General features: G+C 42.9%; 1 protein-coding gene across 1 annotated transcript in view; it reads right to left on the bottom strand.

Annotated features, from left to right (window-relative positions):
• Positions 1-7,138: 7,138 nt before the first annotated feature.
• Positions 7,139-22,219, bottom strand: part of C4H9orf85 (chromosome 4 C9orf85 homolog) — a 34,706-nt gene continuing 19,625 nt past the window's right edge. Inside the window, exons 2-4 of the mRNA XM_056848852.1 lie at positions 14,210-14,316; positions 9,536-9,649; positions 7,139-7,380 (exon numbers count right to left, since the gene is read on the bottom strand). Coding sequence (XP_056704830.1) covers positions 7,194-7,380; positions 9,536-9,649; positions 14,210-14,316 — 408 coding nt within the window. The 3' untranslated portion in view covers positions 7,139-7,193. The remainder of the gene's footprint in view (positions 7,381-9,535; positions 9,650-14,209; positions 14,317-22,219) is intronic.

The raw sequence follows: 22,219 nt of genomic DNA, 5'->3' as shown, positions 1-22,219 counted from the left end.
ATCATTCATATTTCATTCAAGAAGATGGGACATCATAGGCAGATGTGATTCGAATTACTGCCACGACACGGTGAATGAAATGGACTGTAAAGAGATTCTTCCCTCTCCTCTGACCTTTATCAACCAGGGATGAACAGCTGATTAATCATGCTGGCATATTAAACCAACAAGGTATGAAGAGGCTTTATATAAATATAAAGTAGTTGCGTAGAAGTAACAATGACAATTTGATATTTTTGCACTTAACGTTGACTGCTACAGCTAAGATAAATTACCACACACACATACATGAACCTTTATTGGCATAATAACCACATTGCCAGATACGTTTGTACAGGCACCTTAAAGGGAAAAACCATGTTCCATCATAAAATAACAATCAGTTAAGATCAATATATAACTAACATTAAAAATGATCTCCTCATATTTCAAGCTAATAAAGCCATCTGGACCCTTTAATAACAAATACACTGAAACATCTCTATGGTCACCATTCTTGTCCTATACCATCAAGATAAATTACCTCACTGCTCACAGATCAGAAAAGTGTTGCAGCAAAAAGTTATTTTAAGCAAGTGAATCAGTAAATCTTACTCTGAGTTATCAGGTTGCTGAAAATGGCATCATAAGTTCAGAACTCTCTGTAGGCTTTGCAAGTATTCACATACTCAGCTGGGCTGGTGGCCACTTGAAATGCAGCCATTTTGAACAGCACAATGTAGGAGTCACTTTCAGTGCGTGGCTCCTTATGTGGCCTTAACCATTTTTAACTAGGCCAATGCAGACAGTTGAAAAATGCTTGTATTGCCATGGTTAAACCCATCCAAACTGCACTGACATTGTGTGCCAAGGGGATCAATACAACATGAACAGCTTGAGATGTGGCTCTGCCTCCACAGTGCTGCATTTTAATCAACACCAGTCTTTGAGACAGCACAGGCCATTCAGAAGCATCACTCCAGACTTTGTAAGTATGATCCCACTCAGACATTCAAGCTGCTGTCAAAATGCAGCCCCATCTGAAGCCATTTGTGTGAGAATCTTCCTAAAATGTTTGGGAAGATTTTAAGCAAAATACTATAAAGGGTGGGGGGAGTAGTATTGATATGGTTAAAGTCAACTGCATACTTCTCTAGCCGGAAAGCTTTCTGTGAGGACTGTCTTCCACACTGTTACCATTTAAGTGGTTGCCAGCTAGATTGCTTTAATTTCTGGACTGTGCTTGTGCAAAATTGGGCATGACTATTGCTACCAGTTGTGACAAATTTTACTATTACACTAAGTATCTGCAAGCTGGTCAATGAGCATAAACAGAAGATTAACTTATTTTCAGGAAATATTAAATATCCCTACTCTACTCCACCCTTCTACTTCCTGTTTTGTCCTCCTCACTGTACCAGCTGCTTGCTATGTTTTGCCAACTAAAAGGTTTGGCCCCCACCACAGCAGCAGAAACTGTACTTTAGTTTCCACAACTGCTAGTTCTATGATGTATTTTCCTACCATGTCAGGATTTCCTCTCACCTTTCAGTGTGATGGACCACATAAACTAGCAATGTTTTCCAGCAGTATTGCTGCTCATTGAAAGGATGTTTGCCCCATTTAAATTACACTTGAGTGGAACTGATTAAACAAAACACATTCAGGATTTCCATTCCAAAAAGGTATGAATGTATCAGGTCTCTTTGCTAGTAGCTGAACTGACGCAGAGATAGCAATAAAGTAAGCAGCACATGCAGCAGCCAACGTCAGTTCCCTGGAATAGTGAAGTTCGATTTTTAAGCTTAAGAATCCACATTTCCAAAGATCAACTTCCTAGTCAAGCCATAAACACTTGAACCACCCCTCACTCTGCAAAATTAATAATTTCCTTGGTTACTTTTTAAACAGGAAAGTCTTGCTCTGAATCTTATATAAATGCACATGTGCCAGTTTTATTTACTTTTAATTCATAAGAAATACTGGGCATGCTTACATTATCCGTCAAACCCTGGAATTAGCAGTTTTATATTATGCCCATTCTACAACAGTGGGAGGCAATCTAATCACCAATAAATGCTACTTGGCTTTAAGGTTTTTTCCCCACAGCCTACAGATTCTTGTTAAAATATTGGCAAGCTTACCTTTCACATACAGGGAAAAGCAACTTGTATTTCCAAGCTTCTTGAAGTTTCGGAGCACTAAGAGCGCTCCCCCCTTCCCTCCGTCTCACGCCGAGGGCGGGCTTTTTCCACACCCAAACGGTTATGTGATGGAGGGGGGGTGAGCTCTTCTTCCCTCAGTTCTCCCTTCACCGCCGTGGAGGGGGATCAGTGCTAGAAGAGACCGGTCCCAAGAATCCCACAGCGGGGAAAGGAGGGAGGGATGCGTGCCTGCATGAAGACACTCGATGAACAGCAGTCACAGGTAAGTGCAACCCTGTTTTCAATGTCGTGTCTTCTGTGCAGTCCCACATGGGAGAATAGGAAGCTACATACCTTAAGCCACAGCCTTCAATTTGCAAGATCTGAGCAAGGCTGTCAAAGATAGGACATTTTGGAGGACTTTCATTCAGAGGGTCGCCATGAGTCGGAAGCGACTTGACAGCACTTAACACACACACATACCTTAAGGTGGGGTGTGTGGGGGTTTCAACGGAATAACGATTGTAGCACTGCTCTTCCCACAGCTCCATTGCTCCTGGAGTCGACATCGATGGAATAGTGTCGCAGGAATGTAGACGGAGTGGACCAGGTTGCTGCTTTACAGATGTCCTGTAGATCAACCCTGTCAAGAAAAGCAGCCGACAAAGCCTGGGCCCTGGTTGAGTGGGCCTTAAGTGGCAAGGGGCATGCTACCCCAGCGGATTTGTATGCCCACCTGATAGCAGAGACAACCCATCTGGAGATGGTCTGAGAGGTGGCAGGTTGCCCTCTTTTCGGCCTTTGAAACAAATGAAGAGTCTATTGTGTGAACTAAAAGTTTGGTCCTATCCAGGTAAAATAAAAGAGCCCTGCGGACATCACATGTGTGCAATGACTGTTCAGCTGGGGACTTGGGTGATGGAAAAAACACCGGAAGGGTTATGTCCTGAGACAAGTGGAACTGTGTCATTACCTTAGGCCTAAATTCCAGGCTGGTGCACAGGATTACCTTATCCGAGTGGAACTTAGTGAATGGGTGTTTGGAACAGAGTGCCGAAAGTTCTCCCACCCTCCTGGCTGAGGTAATGGCCACAAGGAAAGTCACTTTAAATGAAAGAAAGGAGAAATCACACGTGGCTAGGGGTTCGAATGGTTTATGCATCAACTGGGATAAAACCAAGGAAAGGCTCCAACTAGGCAACAGAGGTTTTACAACAGGAAATAAGTTAAACAAAACTTTCAAAAAACGTTTTGATTGTGGGTGAGAAAACAAAGTAAAACCCTCCACTCTGTCATGAAAGGAGGATAAGGCGGCTAAGTGAACTTTAATGGACGACATGGCTCTAGTAGATAAGCGAAAACATAGTGTGGGGAACAAGAGGATGGGGAAATGCCTCTTGAAGAAGACCAGGTCACAAATAGGGACCATTTCCGGTTATAAGATGCACGGGTAGAAGGACGTCTAGCAGCCAACAGAATTTCTTCTACCCTGGTGTGGCTCCCTGTCATGGGAGGATTAGCCAGATCGTTAGATGCAAGGAGGCCAGGTCATGATGGCGAAGGTCTCCGCACAACAAGCGATCATCCTCTAGGGGAAGTTCCTGATATCTGCCCTTGGCCATCTGAAACAGGGATGGAAACCAAAACCTTTTGGGCCAAAAGGGGGCTACTAAGATGATGTGGGCCCTTTCTGCCCTTAATCTGGCTATGGTTCTTCCTAGGAGTGGAATGAGGGCAAAGGCATAGTATAGGCCTTGGTCCCATGGTATATCGAATGTGTCCCCTAGGGAGAGTGGGTCCAGACCTGCCCTGGTGCAAAAACGGGGGCATTGGGAATTGTAGCGGGTAGCAAATAAATCCACACTGGGAAAACCCCAAGCCTGGAAAAATGGGTATCGGTAGCATGGGATGAGGGCCCAGTCATGCATTGGAGTGACCAGCCTGCTAAAGTTGTCTGCGGTCACGTTGTCTAAACCTGCAATGTGGATGGCTGACATGAAGATGTCGAGTTGGATGGCCCAGTGTCATAGACGGGTAGTTTCTGCACACAGGGATAGGGATCCTGTGCCACCCTGTTTCTTGATATAAAACATGGCTGCCATGTTGTTCGTGGCTATTAAGATGTTCTTCCCTGCAAGCACAGCTGAAAGAGATACAACTCATGCCTCATTGTTCTGATTTCTAGAAGATTGATATGCAGAGTAGACCAATGTCCCCAAATCTGCAAGGAGTCACAAGAAGCACCCCATCCAGATAGGGAAGCATCTGTGTAAACTAATATCTGAAGAAAAGGTGCCTAAAGGTGTTCCTTTCAATAAATTGCCGGGGATCATCTGCCAATGCAGTGAACGTATGATGTAACAAGGAATGGACAACTTCCAATTCTGTGAATCAACATTTAGTGGGAAGTTCCTCAAAAACCAGTTCTGTAGGGTGTGCATGTTAAGTCAGACATACTGGACAGCCGCAGTACTTGAAGCCATCAATCCCAATAGCTTCTGAATCAGGATTGCCTTTTGGAACCTACAGCAGGAGGTCTCGTGAACAAGAGCCTGTATGGCGGTGGCACGTTGTATAGGTAAGAAGGCCTTTTGAGCAGTAGTATCCAACACTACCCCTATAAACTCTATGGACTGTACCGGTAAGCTTGGACTTCTTTGTGTTGATAAGTAAACCTAGGTTACGTAAAGTGCCACAAGCAAAAGAAAGTCTGGTTTCCAGCTGTTGTGCACTTGAACTTATGAATAACCAGTCGGCAAGATATGGGTAAACAGAGTACCCATTAGTGGTGAGGTAAGCTACGACAGCCCTGACCTGGATGGCCCAGGCTAGCCTGATCTTGTCAGATCTCAGAAGCTAAGCAGGCTCGGCCCTGGTTAGTATTTGGATGGGAGACCACCAAGGAATACCAGGGTTGCTGTGCAGAGGAAGGCACTGGCAAACCACCTCTGTTAGTCTCTTGCCATGAAAACCCCAAAAGGGGTCGCCATAAGTCGGCTGCGACTTGAAGGCACATTACAAACACACACAAGCTACGACAGCGGACATACACTTTGTAAAAACACATGATGCGGTGGCCAACCCAAAAGGGAGGGTGTTATATTGGTAGTAATTGCCCTGGTATTTGAACCAAATATACTTTCTGTGAGCAGGGTGAATGGCGACATGAAATGTGTCTTGGAGGTCCAGGACGGCAAACCAAAGGTTCCCTGACAGGAGAGGGAGGATATCGGTTAGGGACAACATACGGAATTTGGGAACATGTAGGAACCTATTAAGGGCATGGAGATCAAAAATTGGATGCTGTCCATCTCCTTTCTTTTGTACCAGAAAGTACCTGGAATAAAATCCCAAATCTGTCACGGGGGATTCTAGCCTAGAAATGGCCCCATTTTGTAACAAGGTCTATATCTCAGTAGCTAGCAAAGGAGAACCCCCTGTTGAAGGGGGGGTGTCTAGAGCACAGATGCTGAGACAGAAGAGACACTTGGAAAGTTTGTTGTTAGCTGCGATTTTTGTTCCACATTTGGAACACTTGTAAAATAAAGCCATTTGTTTGCAGTAGAATCTGTGGAAGCGAGCAAATAGCTGTGAGGTAAGTTAGCTCCAATCGAGAACACGTTCTCCCCCCACGGTGGAGAAAGAGAACTGAGGGAAGGAGCACTCGCCCCCCTCCGTCACATGACTGTTTGGGTGGGGGGAAAAGCCCGCCCTCAGCACGAGATAGAGGGGAGGGGGAGTGCTCCTAGTGCTCCGAAGCTTCAAGAAGCTTGGAAATATTTTCTCTGCGGCCGGCCTGCATTTGCACAGTCCCAAGCGGGACTGCACAGAAGACACAATAATGAACCTGGGTTTCCCCAAGGCTTCAAACATTCTGAAAAAATTTACTCCTCTATCCCCAGTTGGGATTCAGCACTCTCTCTCACAGCAACTATTCTCAGCAGAGAAAGCAGTTGTGTAGCTGATGCCCCTTTCTCCCAATGTAGTGTGGTTCCACCATAAAGTTCATTTCTAAAACTCACTTCACCATGATCAGTGAGACAGCTCCCACTGTGGTCCTAAAAATGTTGATCTCACATTTGGTTCTCTAGCATCACTGCTATTGCCACAGCCGTTTAACATATTGTCAGAACCCATGGACTAGGTAGGATATGAAGAGCTTGTAGTCCTGTCATCTGCTTGTTTTACTATTTTCCTGCCCATTTAACTGAAACTGCTGGTGGGCTTCCCAATAGCATTTTGCTGACCAATGGTAGTACAACACGCTGTTTCAAGATGGACTTCTGTTCTGACCCAGCTGTTTTTATTACAGAGTAACAATGACTGAAAGTGTACAAGAAGTGGAGCTACAATGCATAAGATAAATATAATCAGTATAGGAAAAAGAATTTGAAAAAGGGCGGTCACTTGCCTAATAAAGAGGGGGAGGCTGTTCTGGCAAAATAGCTAGCAGGGTAGCATGGGGTATGATGGGGGTATCAGGAGGATTACAGAAAGAAGCACACTCAAGTTTAAGGCATTACTTCACATTTTTGTAAAATAAAGGTTTATTAAATAATAGAATCCTCTAACCAATTTTGTTAATAAGAACTTTAAGGTAGCATGTCCTCATTAGTTTGGGCTAAACTACATTCAACTGCCAGGAAGAAAAAAAAGAAAGGACAGTTTCACATAATAGGCCATTGGCTTGCAAAACTCCCTGCTATGAGATGTGATGGTGGGAACAGGCTTTGAGATCGGGCAGATATATGAAGGATAGATCCATCACTGCTAACTGGTCACTACAACTAAATGAGCCCTTCTAGATGCAGAACACCACTTATGGTCAGATGCTGGACAGAGGTCAGCAGGTGAAGGCTGTTGTCCAAGAGCACTACTTGTGGTCTTCCCTGTGACATCTGATTGGTCACTGTTGGAAACAGGAAGCTGGACTAGATGAACCATTGTTTTGGTTCAGCACAGTTATTTTTACTTTCAGGAGCCTTTCGCTACAAAGTTCTCCAGCAGTCTCACACACAGAGTCTTCTAGCAACAAATTCAATTCATATCAGAACCTTCTCTTCAAAGAGGTCACTGGACTTCTATCCTTTCAGGTTTCAAATTTTTAATCCCTTGCACGAGTAAATTTAGACCATCCTCATCTTCCAAACCACTTAACTTTAATTCATCACCATCCTCAGAGTTATCCCCTGTGCTCTCCCTTTGCAGATCATTTTCAGCAGGCTGGTTCTCAGTCATCACTGGGCTTGTCTGAATCCTAAGACAAAAAAAAACACACAACAATATCTCTTGGGCTGAGTTATCAAAGTAGGACAAAACCTTCTGTAAAAAAACCCCAACTGGTTTCTACTTGATTGCAGTAACCAGAGAGAAGCATATTGGCCCAGAAACATCAAATGAATGCCTTGTGGTATGTAAGGAGAAACTGCTGGTACAAGTATAATAAAAACCATTGCTATACTCTAGATCACTGGTTCCCAACCAGGGGTCTGTGGACCCCCAGGGGTCCGCAAGAACTAAATTAAGGTCCGCGAAACAAAGTTATAAACCCATAATAAATTAATATTTTCAATTAAAAGTTCTCTATTATAAAAATATATATTCAAATATTATTCTAAGTTTAATGTTTAACTAACAGTTATGATTAAAGTTTATTTTCAAATTCTCAGAATTTTTATTTTGAACCTTGGGGTCCCTGCACCGAACAAAAAAGTCCTAGTGGCCCCTGGTCAAAAAAAGGTAGGGAACCACTGCTCTAGATGATCCATGTTTTGTGTCTCTTCTCTGTTTAGTGTTTATGGCGAGCCATTATTTGACAAACCCAAAGCATGATTTATTACACGCCTGTTTTATGCCATTACATTACTTAATTTTGTTTAAAGGTCTGTACTCCAAAGCAGACAACAGCTTTATTGAACTGTATTCAAAATACATTTTTTCCCTGAACAGTAGATTGGAATTAACTTGCAGGTAGAATATTTAAATGATAAAAGCCCAGCAACTAAATCAGAAGACAGTTTCCATTATTTAAGAATCAGGCATAACCTCACATGCTACTGAGATTTTAGGGCAATAGTACTCTCATTGAATTTCAAGTTACAAGGAAAGGGGCCCCGTGGCGCAGAGTGGTTAGCTGCAGTACTGTAGTCAAAAGCTCTGCTCACATCCTGAGTTTGATCCCGATGGAAGTTGGTTGCAGGTAGCCGGCTCAAGGCTGACTCAGCCTTCCATCCTTCCGAGGTCGGTAAAAGGAATACTCAGCTTGCTGGGGGTAAAGTGTAGATGACTGGGGAAAGCAATGGCAAACCACCCAGTAAACATAGTCTGCCTAGTAAATGTTGGGATGTGATGTCACCCCATGGGTCAGTAATGACTCGGTGCTTGCACAGGGGACTACCTTTACCTTTTTAAGGAAAGGGGGCATAGCTCTACACTTGTGTAAACCCCAATCCACTGCTAGTACTGCCACTGTTATACCCCACATACTGAAAATATTGATAAATAGGTTTAGTACAGGTGAAAAGATAGTCCTCTTGATCACTGTTTTGTTTTTTAGGAAATGTACATTCTGAAGTCTGTGCACTCCCCCTCACCAGCATTCAAGAGCACAAGGAAAGAATAACAAATAAATTAATCATTGATCTGAAGGGCTTTAATGTGGATACCAAGGATACTCCTGCTGGTGATTGCTACTTAAAAAGAAGAAGAAGAAAAACCTTCAAAAAGCATAATACTGCAATAAGCAGCTACTTTCCTGATGATCAAATTTCAACACATTTTGGAAAATGTCCCAGACTATAGTTGACATATAGTCCCAGACTATAGTTCACATGAGACAGTTCTATTGCTTACTACAAGTGATGCATGGACATCCAACAGATGCCTGAGATTACCATACAACAACATTCCACATGCTGCACTGCATGCTTGTTTGGAGAACAGTGTGTTTCTCCAACAATAAAATGTTGCTGTATGATAGCTGGGAAAATACTGAACAATAGGCAAACAACCTTAAAGTAACAGTCATAGCAGTTTCACAAATATAGTCCTAAAAAGAATGTATGGAGAGTTCCTCAGTAACCACTTCCATAAACAGACCAACCAGATCTAGTAGTTCCATCCCAGTTATATGTATGGGCAAAATGTACAAGTTTACGTTACCAAGCACAAGTTCGGTTTGATCATGCTAGCAATTACGTATATAATTTCCTTTCCTCTCCCTAGCTTGTCGTATACATTTTACCTATCCTAAGACTGAAGGCAGATTCTTAATGTATATTACGATGACCACATAACTTAAATACATACATGTGAAACCCAGAGCAATTTTCAGTGTGGTTATCATAAAACAATCAACGACATAAGAACTGTAGGTACACAAACAAAATTCCCCAAATTTGAAGTGTGCTTACCGAGTAACTATTTCTTTTCTTTCCCCACACTTAGCACATAGATCCAGTTCACAAGCACATGGTTTGCACACTATGTGGTAAGAATCCTTGACAGTCTTCTGTAGACATTTCACACTATTAAGGGAGAAACAAAAGTCAATAAAAGTAGTTAACAAGAATATTTGTCACAAAGGATTACTACCTACCTGTCATGCCAATCTGCTAAGTAAAGTTATTTTAACTAGGATACCATTTCAAATATCAGTTGCCACAAAGAAGAAGAGATGTAAACCCTCGACAGCAAGATTCGAGGGTATGGGTAAAAACAACAACAACGCTCCATTATGGGATTATTTTCAAATATAAACTAACCATACTACATACAGAATATAAAATACATACAAAGAATATAAAAGTACTATATTTATAGCCTGCCTTTCTCACTGAGACTCAAACCAGATTACATAGTATAAGTCGATGCAATCAACAGAATGAGACAACCATGCACGGAACATTTTTTTAATACTGGTGGACCTGCAGAAAAGTAAAGAAATTTTGGATTGATGTGCATCAGGAAAGTAAAAAAAAAAACGTTAAAAATCACCTTGCCGCTGGACCCAAAAACAATGCTACTAGGAATTCAATTATCTGGAATAGACAAAAGCAGAGAAGAACTCTTTAGATATATGATTACCGCTGTAAGAGTGGCAATTGCCACCAACTGGAAACAGGAAGGAATACCAACATTGGATAATTGGCTGTACAAGCTAGCAGAATATGCGGTGATGGCCAAGCTGACTAATTATGTGAATGGAAAATCCTTGGAAGAATTTCACAAGAAATGAAAACTGTATTATGATCATGTGTCCTGAGAAATATAATGTGTTCTATGATATAAAACTACTAAGTGAAAGACAATTTTAGAAGTATAAAGTGTAGTTACTACTGTCTATATTATATATATATAATAGCTTTAACCATCTAAAAAGGATAGCCTACTTACACTATATTTTTCGCATTTTGATATAAATGGTTAGAGAGAAACATTTTACATTAAATGTTACTATTCATTATATAAGGCAATAGATTTAATAGTTTTGAAAGATAAGAGCTAAAAGAAGATGGATGAAGGTCTTGTTATTGTTTGTAAAGTGTTTATTTCCCCACTATTATAAGTGATAATCCTAATAAGGTAGAAGGTTTAAAATTATTTAGCTTTGCCCAGAAAAAATGTTAAAGGCCAAAGATGTAAGTATGTTGGGTGTATTGTGAATACTATAACGTGTATTGAGTGTTAGGTACAGTATATACTTGTGTATAAGCCGACCCGCGTATAAGCCGAGGTGCCTAATTTCACCCCAAAAATGGGGGAAAATTAGGCACCCGCGTATAAGCCGAGGGTCGGCTTAGGGCTGTCAATTCGGTTCGGCCCGAACCGAAAAACAGCCGTATTTCCCCCGATTCGGCGGTTTTTTGGTTCGTATTGTACTGAACTCAAAAAAGGGGGGGAAACAGGGAGCCGAATTTGGCGAGTTCGGGGTGTTCCCGAATAAATTAGGCAAATTCGGGCTCTTTAAACAATTTCGGGCCCTCCTGCAGGCCGCTCCTGGGCCGGGGAAGCGTGCTGGAGGAGGCGCCCCCCCGGCGCGCAGGAGGCTGCGCAGGCCGCTCCTGGGCTGGGGGAAGTGCGCTGGAGGCGGCGGCAGGCCCCCCCCAGTGCGCAGGCCGCTCCTGCAGGCCTCTCCTGGGCCGGGGAAGCGCACTGGAGGAGGTGGCGGCGGCGGCCCCCCGGCGCGCAGGAGGCTGTAGTGTATGTTTAATGTTTTTTGTGTGTGTAACTTTAAAAATAAAAAATATTTCAAAAAATGAGACAACGAATAAGCAATATAAAAGGCATAGGATAACAGAAACCTGAAACAGAAGATGTATATCTTAGCACATAAAAAACACCCTGTGGTTGATATATCAGAAAACTCTCACTGTCCTGTAAAAAAATTGTATACATGTTTGAAACACCAAAAACTGTATTCAGAACATACGATATTAGACATGAACTGTAAAGCAAAAAATCTAAAATTAGTAATTTCTGACATTTTTGTATCTTTTGTATTCTGTTCAATGAAAATGTCTCTCTGTGGTGAGGTAAATATTCTCTGACATGTTATTTTGCTCCTTCTCTTTACGTGTAGTTCAAAATATTCATCAATTTACTTCACTTGTTTGGGATTCCAAAACAAACAAAAAGCAGATTCATCTTCTCCTTCATAACACTGATCCCTCAGCTGGTACGTTTTCAATATGACCATTTGCTATTTAGCTGAATGAGGGCTATATTGCCTGAAACAAGTTGGAACTTGCACGTTCTTAGAAAAGCCTATTCTTTGCACTTGATTTGGTCCTCTTTTGCAGTTCACGGGGTCAACTCTTTCAAGCATTCAAGTCTTCCCACAGTTAACTAACATGTCTGAAATTGAGGGGAGAATCTAAAAATGAGCTCTGCTCATATTTTTTATGTACATTACCCCATGATGAACCTATGTTGGAAATTGGTTTTATTCATATATGGCTCTTGTTAGAGCCAAAACTCCTTGTTATAACCAACACACAAGCCTCCATTAGGACAGTAGAAGAAACTCCAGAGACCTGGAGAAAGGTTTTAAGATCACTTGCCCCTGGTGTCTCTCCTCACTACCAAGATATGAGCAGGGAGTCATATTCCACCTGCATGAGAAGTCCTGCCTCCTAAAGGCAACAACTACCATGCTGCTTTGCTTGGCAGCCCAGTTCCTGTAGTGGCTATTTTGCTCTGAGCTTCCTGCAATGACAGCAACAGCCCCAGGGATACCTGGTAGGTGTGAGAAGAGTCTTTAATATCACATTCCTTCCACCAGCTTCTCTCTTCACTACTCTACCACCTGAAGACGAGCCAGTAGATGAGCTCCATACAAAGCCATCTTTCTTGTATTACTGCCACCTCTATCACTATTGTAGAACCTTTATAATAGTAAGGCACCTTGAAGATCAAGGAGGCCCGTGGCGCAGAGTGGTAAACTGCAGTACTGCAGTCAAAGCTCTGCTCACGACCTGAGTTCAATACTGATGGAAGTTGGTTTCAGGTGGCCAGTTCAAGGTTGACTCAGCCTTCCATCCTTCCGAGGTCGGTAGAACGAGTACTCAGCTTGCTGGGGGTAAAGTGTAGATAACTGGGGAAGGCAATGGCAAACCACACCGTAAACATAGTCTGCCTAGTAAACATCGGGATGTGACATCACCTCATGGTTCAGTAATGACTCAGGGATTGCACAGGGGACTAACTTTACCTTTTTTTTAACCTTGAGGATCAATTGAACAAAAGGCAGAATAAAAATTTTTCCAAATAAAACCAAGGAACCAAAGTTAAGAGATCAACCTGCCTCTTGACTAAGCTTTAGGTGGCGGCTCACGTGAGTATCAAACATTCCAACTGCACAGAAACTAACAAATAAGGGGAAAATTTCTAGCTTAGCCTTCCGTCCGAAATGTTAGTTGCTATGTGCAGGATTTTTCTTTTTTATACGGAGAAATATTCAGTCATACGCCTCCCACCCCAGCCTGAAGTGGAACAGCTGACACAGCTTTATCACCTCAGTGAGGAATAAGCTTTGGTAACCAAAAATAAAGCAATAGGGCCTATGTCCGTGCCATAAAGCGCTCTCATGATGGGATCAGCAGACTGTGGGTCTGACTGCACATAACTAATGTTCAACGGAGTGGCCATCCTGACAAGTTGGTCTGAGTAAAGCCTGAGGTCCTCTGTTGGAGAGATGGATGAGGGACCTCCAACGTTGTCCTCAGGGGAGGGCATAGAGGAATGCTCAGATTCATCCTCAGATTCCAAGTGGATACTGACATCTAGCTCCAGACCCCACTGAGCTAGAGCAGCTGCCATTTTTTAGGCTTAGTTAGTGATTTGTACTTGTTGCATCTCACACGCCATTCTAAGACTTCTTTACAACATTGACACAGACCTTCATGCTTTTTTGCATTGAGTTTCTACAAGAAACGTTTAAAAGTTCATATTTACTTAATTGTATTTCTTTTAAATAAATAAACTTTATTTTTTCCTTAATTATCATTACGATAGATCAAAGAGCTGTATTGGTCATAGTTTAGTTTGTGTTTCTCGACAATCCTAGTTTTGATGTAAAACGGCAATCTCACATCTTAATAGTTACCTCAACATAGTACTACCTATAACTTCTTTACATTTAATTTTCAAATCCATGTAACACACAACTGGAGGTATCTACATTTCTTTCCCATAATTTTAACTATGGTAAAACAACCCACAACCAGAAAATAAAAGGGTAAGTGTTCCACATCGACCCATGAAGAAAAAATTATGATACATGTCACAGGAAGAAAGAAATCCATTAACTGCCAAGTAAAGGTATAAGTTACAGACATTCACAATATCCTTTTACCAAATCGAACTGTATTATATATTGAAGGCGGCATCTATTATTCTAAGACTATAAATTCAAAACATTGCATAACTGCATATTCTAGTCAAAACACTTTGAAAAGCACAAACCCCCAGCCCAGGCACAAGAAAACATTCTGTGTATCAAGTACAGAAAAAGTTGAAGCTGTCTCCATAAACCTGCATACATTATTTTACTGGGTAACAGCTACGGAATAATAACATTCACTCACCATTTTTTAGGCTTAGTTAGTGGTTTGTACTTGTTGAATTTCACACGCCATTCTAAGACTTCTTTACAATGTTGACACAGACCTTCATGCTGTTTTGCATTGAGTTTCTACAAGAAACGTTTAAAAGTTCATATTTACTTAATTGTATTTGAAAGGCAAATTTCACAAATAAATAATTTTAGTTTATGGAACTCTTTAAGATGCTTTAATTACAAAATAACAGTGTTGCCCTTACCTGTAACTGTTGTTCGTTGAGTGTCTTCTGTTCAGGCACACATGGGACTGTACATGCGCAGGCCGGCCAAGGAGATCTTTCTTCTAAGCTTCTAGAAGCTTTTGAGCACCAAAGGAGCACTCCCCCAGCCACGGCTGTCTCTGTGGCAATTCCCACCTAAACGGTCACAAGATAAGGGGCGGGGACTGCGCTTCTTCCTCAGTTCTCCCTTTGCCGCCGTGAAGGCAGACAAAATGAGATTATAGAAAACAGCCCACAGTGAGGAAAGGAGTGAGGGATGCGTGCCTGCACAGAAGACACTCAATGAACAACAGTTATAGGTAAGTGCAACACTGATTTCATCTTTGTGTCTTCAGTAAAGTCCCACATGGGAGTAGAGCAAGTTCTCTTACCATGGAGGCAGGTGTGGGCTGGTCATCGAAATAATGACTGCAAAACGATTCTCCTGACAGCTGCAACTTGCCGAGAATTCATGTTGATCACGTAGTGCTGAAGGAACATGGATGGACTGGACCAGGTTGCAGCCTTGCAAATTTCCTGAAGATCTACCCTGGCGAAGAAAGCGGCTGAAGAGGCTTGAGCTCTCATGGAATGGGCCCTAAACTGAACTGGGCACACTTGCTTAGCCAAAGCCTAAGCGAGTCTAATGACTGAGACCACCCACCTTGATATAGTTTGGGATGAAGCAGCTTTACCCTTCTTTGAGCCCTTAAAACAAACTATTGTCTTGTCTAAATGATTTTGTGTGATCTAAATAAAATAACAGGGCCCACCTAACATCAAAGTTATGTAGAGCTTGCTCTGCAGGTGACTGGGGAAAACTGGGAGAACAATGCCCTGGGACAGGTGGAACTGAGAGACAACCTGGGGCAAAACTGTAAACCTGGCTGAAGCACCACTTTATGGAATTGGGTAAGGGGGGGGGTAACAACAGAGGGAAGGAAGTTCTTTCACTCTTCTGGCCAAAGTAATGGCAACTAGAAAAGCTACTTTGTAAGACAAAAACACAAATCAATCGTGGCTAACGGTTCAAAGGATTTATGTATAACATGCATCAACACTAGAGACAGCCTCCAAACAGGTGGGGTGTGTACAACTGGGTACAACTTACACGTCTTTAAGAAAACGCTTGGACTGTGGGTCAGAAAAAACAAGAGGAACCCTCATCATGGCAGGCTCAGATGCCAGCCAAATTCACTTTTAGTGAGGTGGTAGGCAGCTAAACTCTTGCCCTTCAGAAGTAGTAGGAAACGAAAGATATCTCTTAAAGGACAGGAGTAGGGACAAAGACACTCTGCGGTCGCCTATGAGATAAAACTATTCTACTTGCGTGTGGAAGGTTTCCTAGCAGCAAGGAAAATCTCAGCAACCCTGTCAACATCCTGAGCTATGAATGAAGCAGCCACACAGTTAGGCGCAGACAGGGGAGATCGTAATGTCTGAGATGACTCACTGTGATTAGGTCCTCTTGAAGAGGCAGTGTGATGTGAACCTCCCGAGCAAGGTTCCACAATGTGGGGAACCAGATCCTTCTCGGTCAAAAGGGGGCTACAAGAATCATGGAGATGCCCTCTGCTTTGGCCTTTGCTATCGTTTTTTGTATCAATGGGAATGAGGGAAAAGCATAAAAGAGGCCTGATGTCTACTGCAGTAGGAATGCATTGCCTAAGGAGGAGGGTGTTGGAATAAAAAAACAGCTCCCTCCCTAACAAAGACCCCACTGAGCTTATATTGAAGCCCCGTCTTCATGACTCAAGGAGGGTGGGTGATGATGGGTTGGAGGATGTGGTGGTTGGGGAGCAATTCACCAAGGAGGGCGAGGAGAGTAAGTGATGGTTTCCTCCCCAAAACAAGGGTACTGTGAGGGCACTTCATAATCATCTGCCCCAGAGGATGGCGAGGAGTCGCATCCCAAAGACGGAGAGGGAGTCCTGGGATGAATGGAAAGATCAGGACTTTCCCGCCTCGACAGCGATGCTCGACGTCAAGGTGAATGGCGTGAGCCTGGGACTGGGCTCCGACCCCTAACTGGCAGCGGGCTGTGTCCTGGAGGTGAAGGAGAGTTTCAGCGCCAAGGCGAACGCTGACTCTGAGACGGACTATGGTGTCGAAGTGTTTTTCAGTGCTGAGGGGCTTCCATCGGGTGAGTCAATTCTGCCAAGCCGGAAGGTCGAGGCAGTGAAGTCTCCTGAAGTCGAGACGATCGCAGTTTCAGCTTCTTGGCATCTTTGGATTTCTTTGACTTTTTGACTGGGGCTCCAAAGCAGCTCTTTTTGTAGCCGATTCAGGCTGAGCTGGGGTGTCAACATGGCCACAGGCACAGAAGCCACTGATGGAGTATGGGCTAATTTTGGGGGCCCCTCCTTAGACCTCCCTACCCTGCTCACCCCCCCCCCCGGGGAATCATCATATTTTGGGGGGATGTGTAATGCAGCAGGTTTTTCACTGTGGCTTTATTTCAGATTAGCGGTGCCTTTTGGATGTAGGTTAGTGGCTGTACGGGCTGGTTTTTATCTTATAATCTATTTTATGTGAATCACCGAGCCTGGTCTTGACTGAGGAAGGCGGATTATAAATGTGAGAAAATAAATAAATAATCAATGTTGGTGAGGGGCTTCTCTCAGAGGGAAGCCTTCAGACAATCTGCCTTCCCCTGCCTAGCCTTTGGGGTGAGGCAATGGCAGGCCTGACATGTTTCAGGAATGTGCCCCTCACAGAGGCAGCACAGTCAAAATGCTCATCATTTTGAGCTATTTTGAAGCTGCATTTAGCACACGTCTTAAACAAGACCATCCTGATTCAAATTGTTTTAATATTCTTTCTTTACTCTTTGAGAGGTTTTATCTCAGAAGAACAGTAAACGCTTGCACAGAAGACATTCAACCTCCATGGCGATGAAGGAAGAACTGAGGGAGAAGTGCTGTCCCTGCCCGTTATCACGTGACTGTTTCGGTGGAATCGCCATAGAGACAGCCATGGGGGGGGGGGAGCGCTCTTTGGCACTCAAAAGCTTCTAGAAGTTTAGAAGAACAATCTCCGCGGCCGGCCTGCGCAGTCCCATGCGGGACTGCACTGAAGACACAAAGACAAATCTTTATTACAGACACATCCCACAGTCAAAAGAGATCCCTTTGAGATACCAAAAGTCTCCCATATACCCTCCGGGCTTTTTTGTCTTTTTTCTTCTAATAGCAGTTCCTGCATTGCATAGTGCCTTGAGAATCCCGAAAGCTATTTACAGTATAGTGTGAGGAGCTGCTGTTGAAGAAATAAGTTTTCTGGGCATACAGTGTTAACTGCATAATTCTCTGGACTGTTTTTGAGGAAGAGAATTTCAACAACTTTACGGCAAGACCAACCAATCAACCAACTAACCAACCGATTGTGCTGGATCCAAAATAGAGCTTTCCTAGCTTGCCCCTCTCACTCTAGCCAACCACACCCATGAAATGCTGCCCCAGAAATAGCACTGTGGATTTATGTGGGAGACTACAATGAGAATGGGTGACTATGCATTCCTCCTTTGGGGGTTACCGCACTTAGTATTCCCAGCAATGTATTAAGAGTTTGAAAATGTTATAAAAAACATCGCTTTAAAAGGGTTTTTGGATACCATGGCTAATAAATGGTTGGAAGACGTCTTCAGAACTAAAGGGGCCAAACAAAATGCGAACAGTATTTTTTATAACGTTTTCAAACTATTAATACATTGGTGGGAATACAAGTGTGGTAACTCCCTGTCAGCAGAAGCACCCTTCTGTTGCAGAAAATGAGGTTTGAATGCTACCTATTGTCTTTACAATTATTATGCAGATCTCCTGGAACAAGTTTTTCAGCCTACCTACCATAAGAAGCCGTCAAGTATTAATAGCAATAGAAGTTAGTTTACTTTAGCCAAAAGAAACAGCTACTTTATATGCACCTGAAGGCTTTAGCAAGCTCAGTGGGATGGAGATTTTCTTAATATGCTCTGAAAATCCCATCAGTTTCAAATGAGCCTTGCCATGTGGCATGGACTTATACGGCATATAAGTTAAACAATTACATCCATTTATTCTTCGTTATCCTGAACAACATTGTAAACTATGCAGAATGATCTCAAGGAGATTTTTCGTTTGTTCTGTCAAGTCACGGTTGACTTATGGCGACCCCATAATGTTTTCAAGGCAAGAGACGTTTGGAGGTAGTTTGCCATTGCCTGCCTCAGAGTCATATCCCTGGTGTTTTTTGGTGGCCTCCCATCCAAATACTAACCAGAGCTGACCCTGCTTAGCTTCTGAGATCTGATGAAATCAGGCTAACTTGATCCAGGTCAGGGCCCCACAGTAATACAGTCAGTTTTATGGCCAACTGATGGCCTGGACCACCAACAAGAAAAACCCAATATAAGCCACCCAGCTCACATAAAACTTCTTTACTAATTTTGTGTTGCCTGAGCAGCCAGCCAACCCTATTTTATGGGTTCTTTGGTAAAGAGTCCCCTTAGATCAGTGGTTCCAAACCTTTCTGAGCCTGCAGACACCTTTGAAGTTCTAGATCACAGAATCATAGAGTGGGAAGGGGCCATACAGGCTATCTAGTCCAACCCCCTGCTTAATGCAGGATCAGCCTAGGGCATCCCTGACATGTGTTTGTCCAGTCTCTGCTTAAAGACTGCCAGTGAGGGGGAGTCCATCACCTCCCTAGGTAACTGTCAAACAACTCTTACTGTAAATCCCCGCTAACATCCAGCAATTTAAACCCATTATTGCGAGTCCTATCCTCTGCTGCCAACAGGAACAGATCCCTGCCCTCCTCTAAGTGACAGCCCTTCAAATACTTAAAGAGAGCAATCATGTCTCCCCTCAACCTCCTCTTCTCCAAATGGAACATTATCAACTCTCTCAGCCTTTCCTCATAGGGCTTGGGCTCATCACTGTCCTCTGTACCCACTGGATTCTGTCCACATCCTTTTTGAAGTGAGGCCTCCAGAACTTCTGACACTGTGCTGGGCACAACTGCAAAATGGCTGCCGTAGGAGGAACAAACAACCATAAACTGCTTGCCACAAGAGGCACAGCCAATCACAAAATATCAAGGAGTGAGGTCATGCATAGCACTAATAATGACTCTTCAGCATTTCAGGCAGAAGCTCTGTTTAACAGGATGCCTCTGAAAATTAACATACTGCATTAAAATATTTTCTAGCATACACACAGCTTACCTTTAGTGACACATGAAGACCCTTGTATTATGGTGGCAGTGGCTGCCGAAGCAACTTTTAAAAAATCTGTGCAGCCAATCAGAAGCCAAACTGGACAAAAGCCCCACCTGACCCTGCCTACTTTCTAAAAACATCTAGTGGAAACCAGAGAAGCCACATTGGGGACCCCTGCCTTAGATGATACCTTGTTGAAGTTCCTTCTCTGCCACTGTAACATTTCTTCCCTCCAAAACTGAGAATTAAAGGATTTCCCCCCCTAACACTCTAATGAGTTAAAATTAAAATAGCCAATAACTTCCTTATTAAAGATATTTAGTGTGGCAAACCTACACACAGTTCACCTTCAATGACAAATAGAGAGGAGCCTATTCTTTGCTATCTATTTAGACTTCAAGCTTTCCATAACATCTCATAAAATACAGGTAGTTGTATCCTATTGCTCTGCTAAGTTAAGCATGGAGCCTCTTCCGTCTGAGGAACACTCCAAACTTAGCCACAAGGAGAGGAAGGATATACCCTGCCTTTCGTCCCCCACCCCCATTTAGAATTTCTTTCACATTTCTTTCCAGCCCTGGAGTCTAAACAAGAGCAGAGTCAACAGGTATATCAGCTATGGCTTATCAACATAAGCTGGCAAAGCATACCTTGCAGTATTTATAATAGTGGAGAAGAACAAAGGTAGGAATCAGCTCCTCTTTCTGTGATGTGACTGACTTCTCACTTTTCAAATAAATAGGGCACATTATAATGACAATTCATGCACCCACACATTTGATTCCTACACATCTGATTAAGGACACTGAGGCCTTATAATAATTAAAGCACATCTAAAGTGACCAAATAGTTTAACGGTCTTGTACCATGAGCTATTATAGGCCTGTTAAGGAGTATGTGGAACTGAAGCTCTCTTAGAAATGTCTACTGTTGCAGCTCCCAATCTGACAAAGAAAGCTGCTGATTCATTTAAAACGTTTATACCTCTTGTTACCATTTTCCATTCCAGAAACAAATATTATGACTGGTGTGGTTTGTCAGCTGCAACATCTACAGCAATGAAAATTGCTAAGAGAATTCCGTTTGAACGCACAGTTTGCGTATGGTCCTATAAATGGCCCCTTGGAATGAATTGTCAAGCATATAGAAGGGCAAGGTCTGCTGGGCAAAACCCAACATGTTTTCTGTAAGGGTAGGTCCTGTCTCACTAACCTATTAGAGTTTTTTGAAAGCGTCAATAAGCATGTGGACAGGAATGAGCCTGTGGATATTGTGTATTTGGATTTCCAAAAAGCCTTTGACAAATTCCTCCACCAAAGACTGCTAAGTAAACTTCATAGTCATAGATTGAGAGCTGGCTGAAAAATAGGAAGCAGAGAGTAGGAATCAATGGTCAGTTCTCACAATGGCAGGATGTGAGCAATGGGGTGCCTCAGGGATCTGTGTTGGGACCAGTGCTTTTCAACCTGTTCATCAATGACCTGGAGTTGGGGTTAAACGGTGAAGTAGCCAAGTTTGCAGATGACACCAAATTATTTAGGGTGGTTAAAACAAAATCTGACTGTGAAGAGCTCCAGAAGGATCTCTACATACTGGAAGAATGGGCTTTAAAATGGCAAATGAGATTCAATGTGAGTAAGTGTAAGGTGATGCATATTGGGGCAAAAAATCCCAACTTCACATATACACTGATGGGATCTGTGCTGGCAGCAACAGACCAAGAAAGAGATCTTGGGGTGGTAGTGGATAGCTCAATGAAGATGTCAACCCAGTGAGCGGCTGCTGTAAAAAAGGCAAATTCCATGCTGGCCATAATTAGACGAGGAATAGAAAATAAAACTGCTATCATACTGCCCTTGTACAAATCTATGGTGAGACCACACTTGGAATACTGTGTACAGATCTGGTCACCACACCTAAAAAAGGATATTAGAGCTTGAGAAGATGCAGAAAAGAGCAACCAAAATGATTAGGGGACTAGTGCAACTGTCCTATGGGGAGCGGTTAAGACGCTTAGGACTGTTTAGCTTGGAAAGAAGGCAGCTAAGGGGAGACATGATAGAGGTCTATAAAATTATGCATGGTTTGGAGAGAGTGGACAGGGAGAAATTTTTCTCCCTCTCCCATAATACTAGAACACAGGGTCATCTGCTAAAACTGGAGGGTGACAGATTCAAAACAGATAAAAGGAAGTATGTTTTCACACAACGCATAGTTAAATTGTGGAACTCCCCAGGATGTGGTGATGGCTGCCAGCTTGGAGGGCTTTAAGAGGGGAGTGGACATATTCATGGAGGACAGGGGTATTCATGGCTGTTAGAATGGATACTAGTCATGCTGCATACCTATTCTCTCTAGTATCAGAGGAGCATGCCTATTATTTTGGGTGCAGTGGAACACAGGCAGGATGGTGCTGCTGCAGTCGTCTTGTTTGTTGCTTCCTAGAGGTACCTGGTTGGCCATTGTATGAACAGACTGCTGGACTTGATGGGCCTTGGTCTGATCCAGCAGGGCCTTTCTTATGTAAAGCATTTTTCTTACTTACTTAACTTGTATCTCGCCCTTCTCCCCAGTGGGG

The sequence above is a fragment of the Euleptes europaea genome, chromosome 4, assembly GCF_029931775.1.
Source record: "Euleptes europaea isolate rEulEur1 chromosome 4, rEulEur1.hap1, whole genome shotgun sequence".
NCBI classification, from domain to species: domain Eukaryota; kingdom Metazoa; phylum Chordata; class Lepidosauria; order Squamata; family Sphaerodactylidae; genus Euleptes; species Euleptes europaea.
The sequence above is the reverse complement of the archived record's forward strand: the minus strand, read 5'-3'. Positions and strand labels throughout refer to the sequence as shown.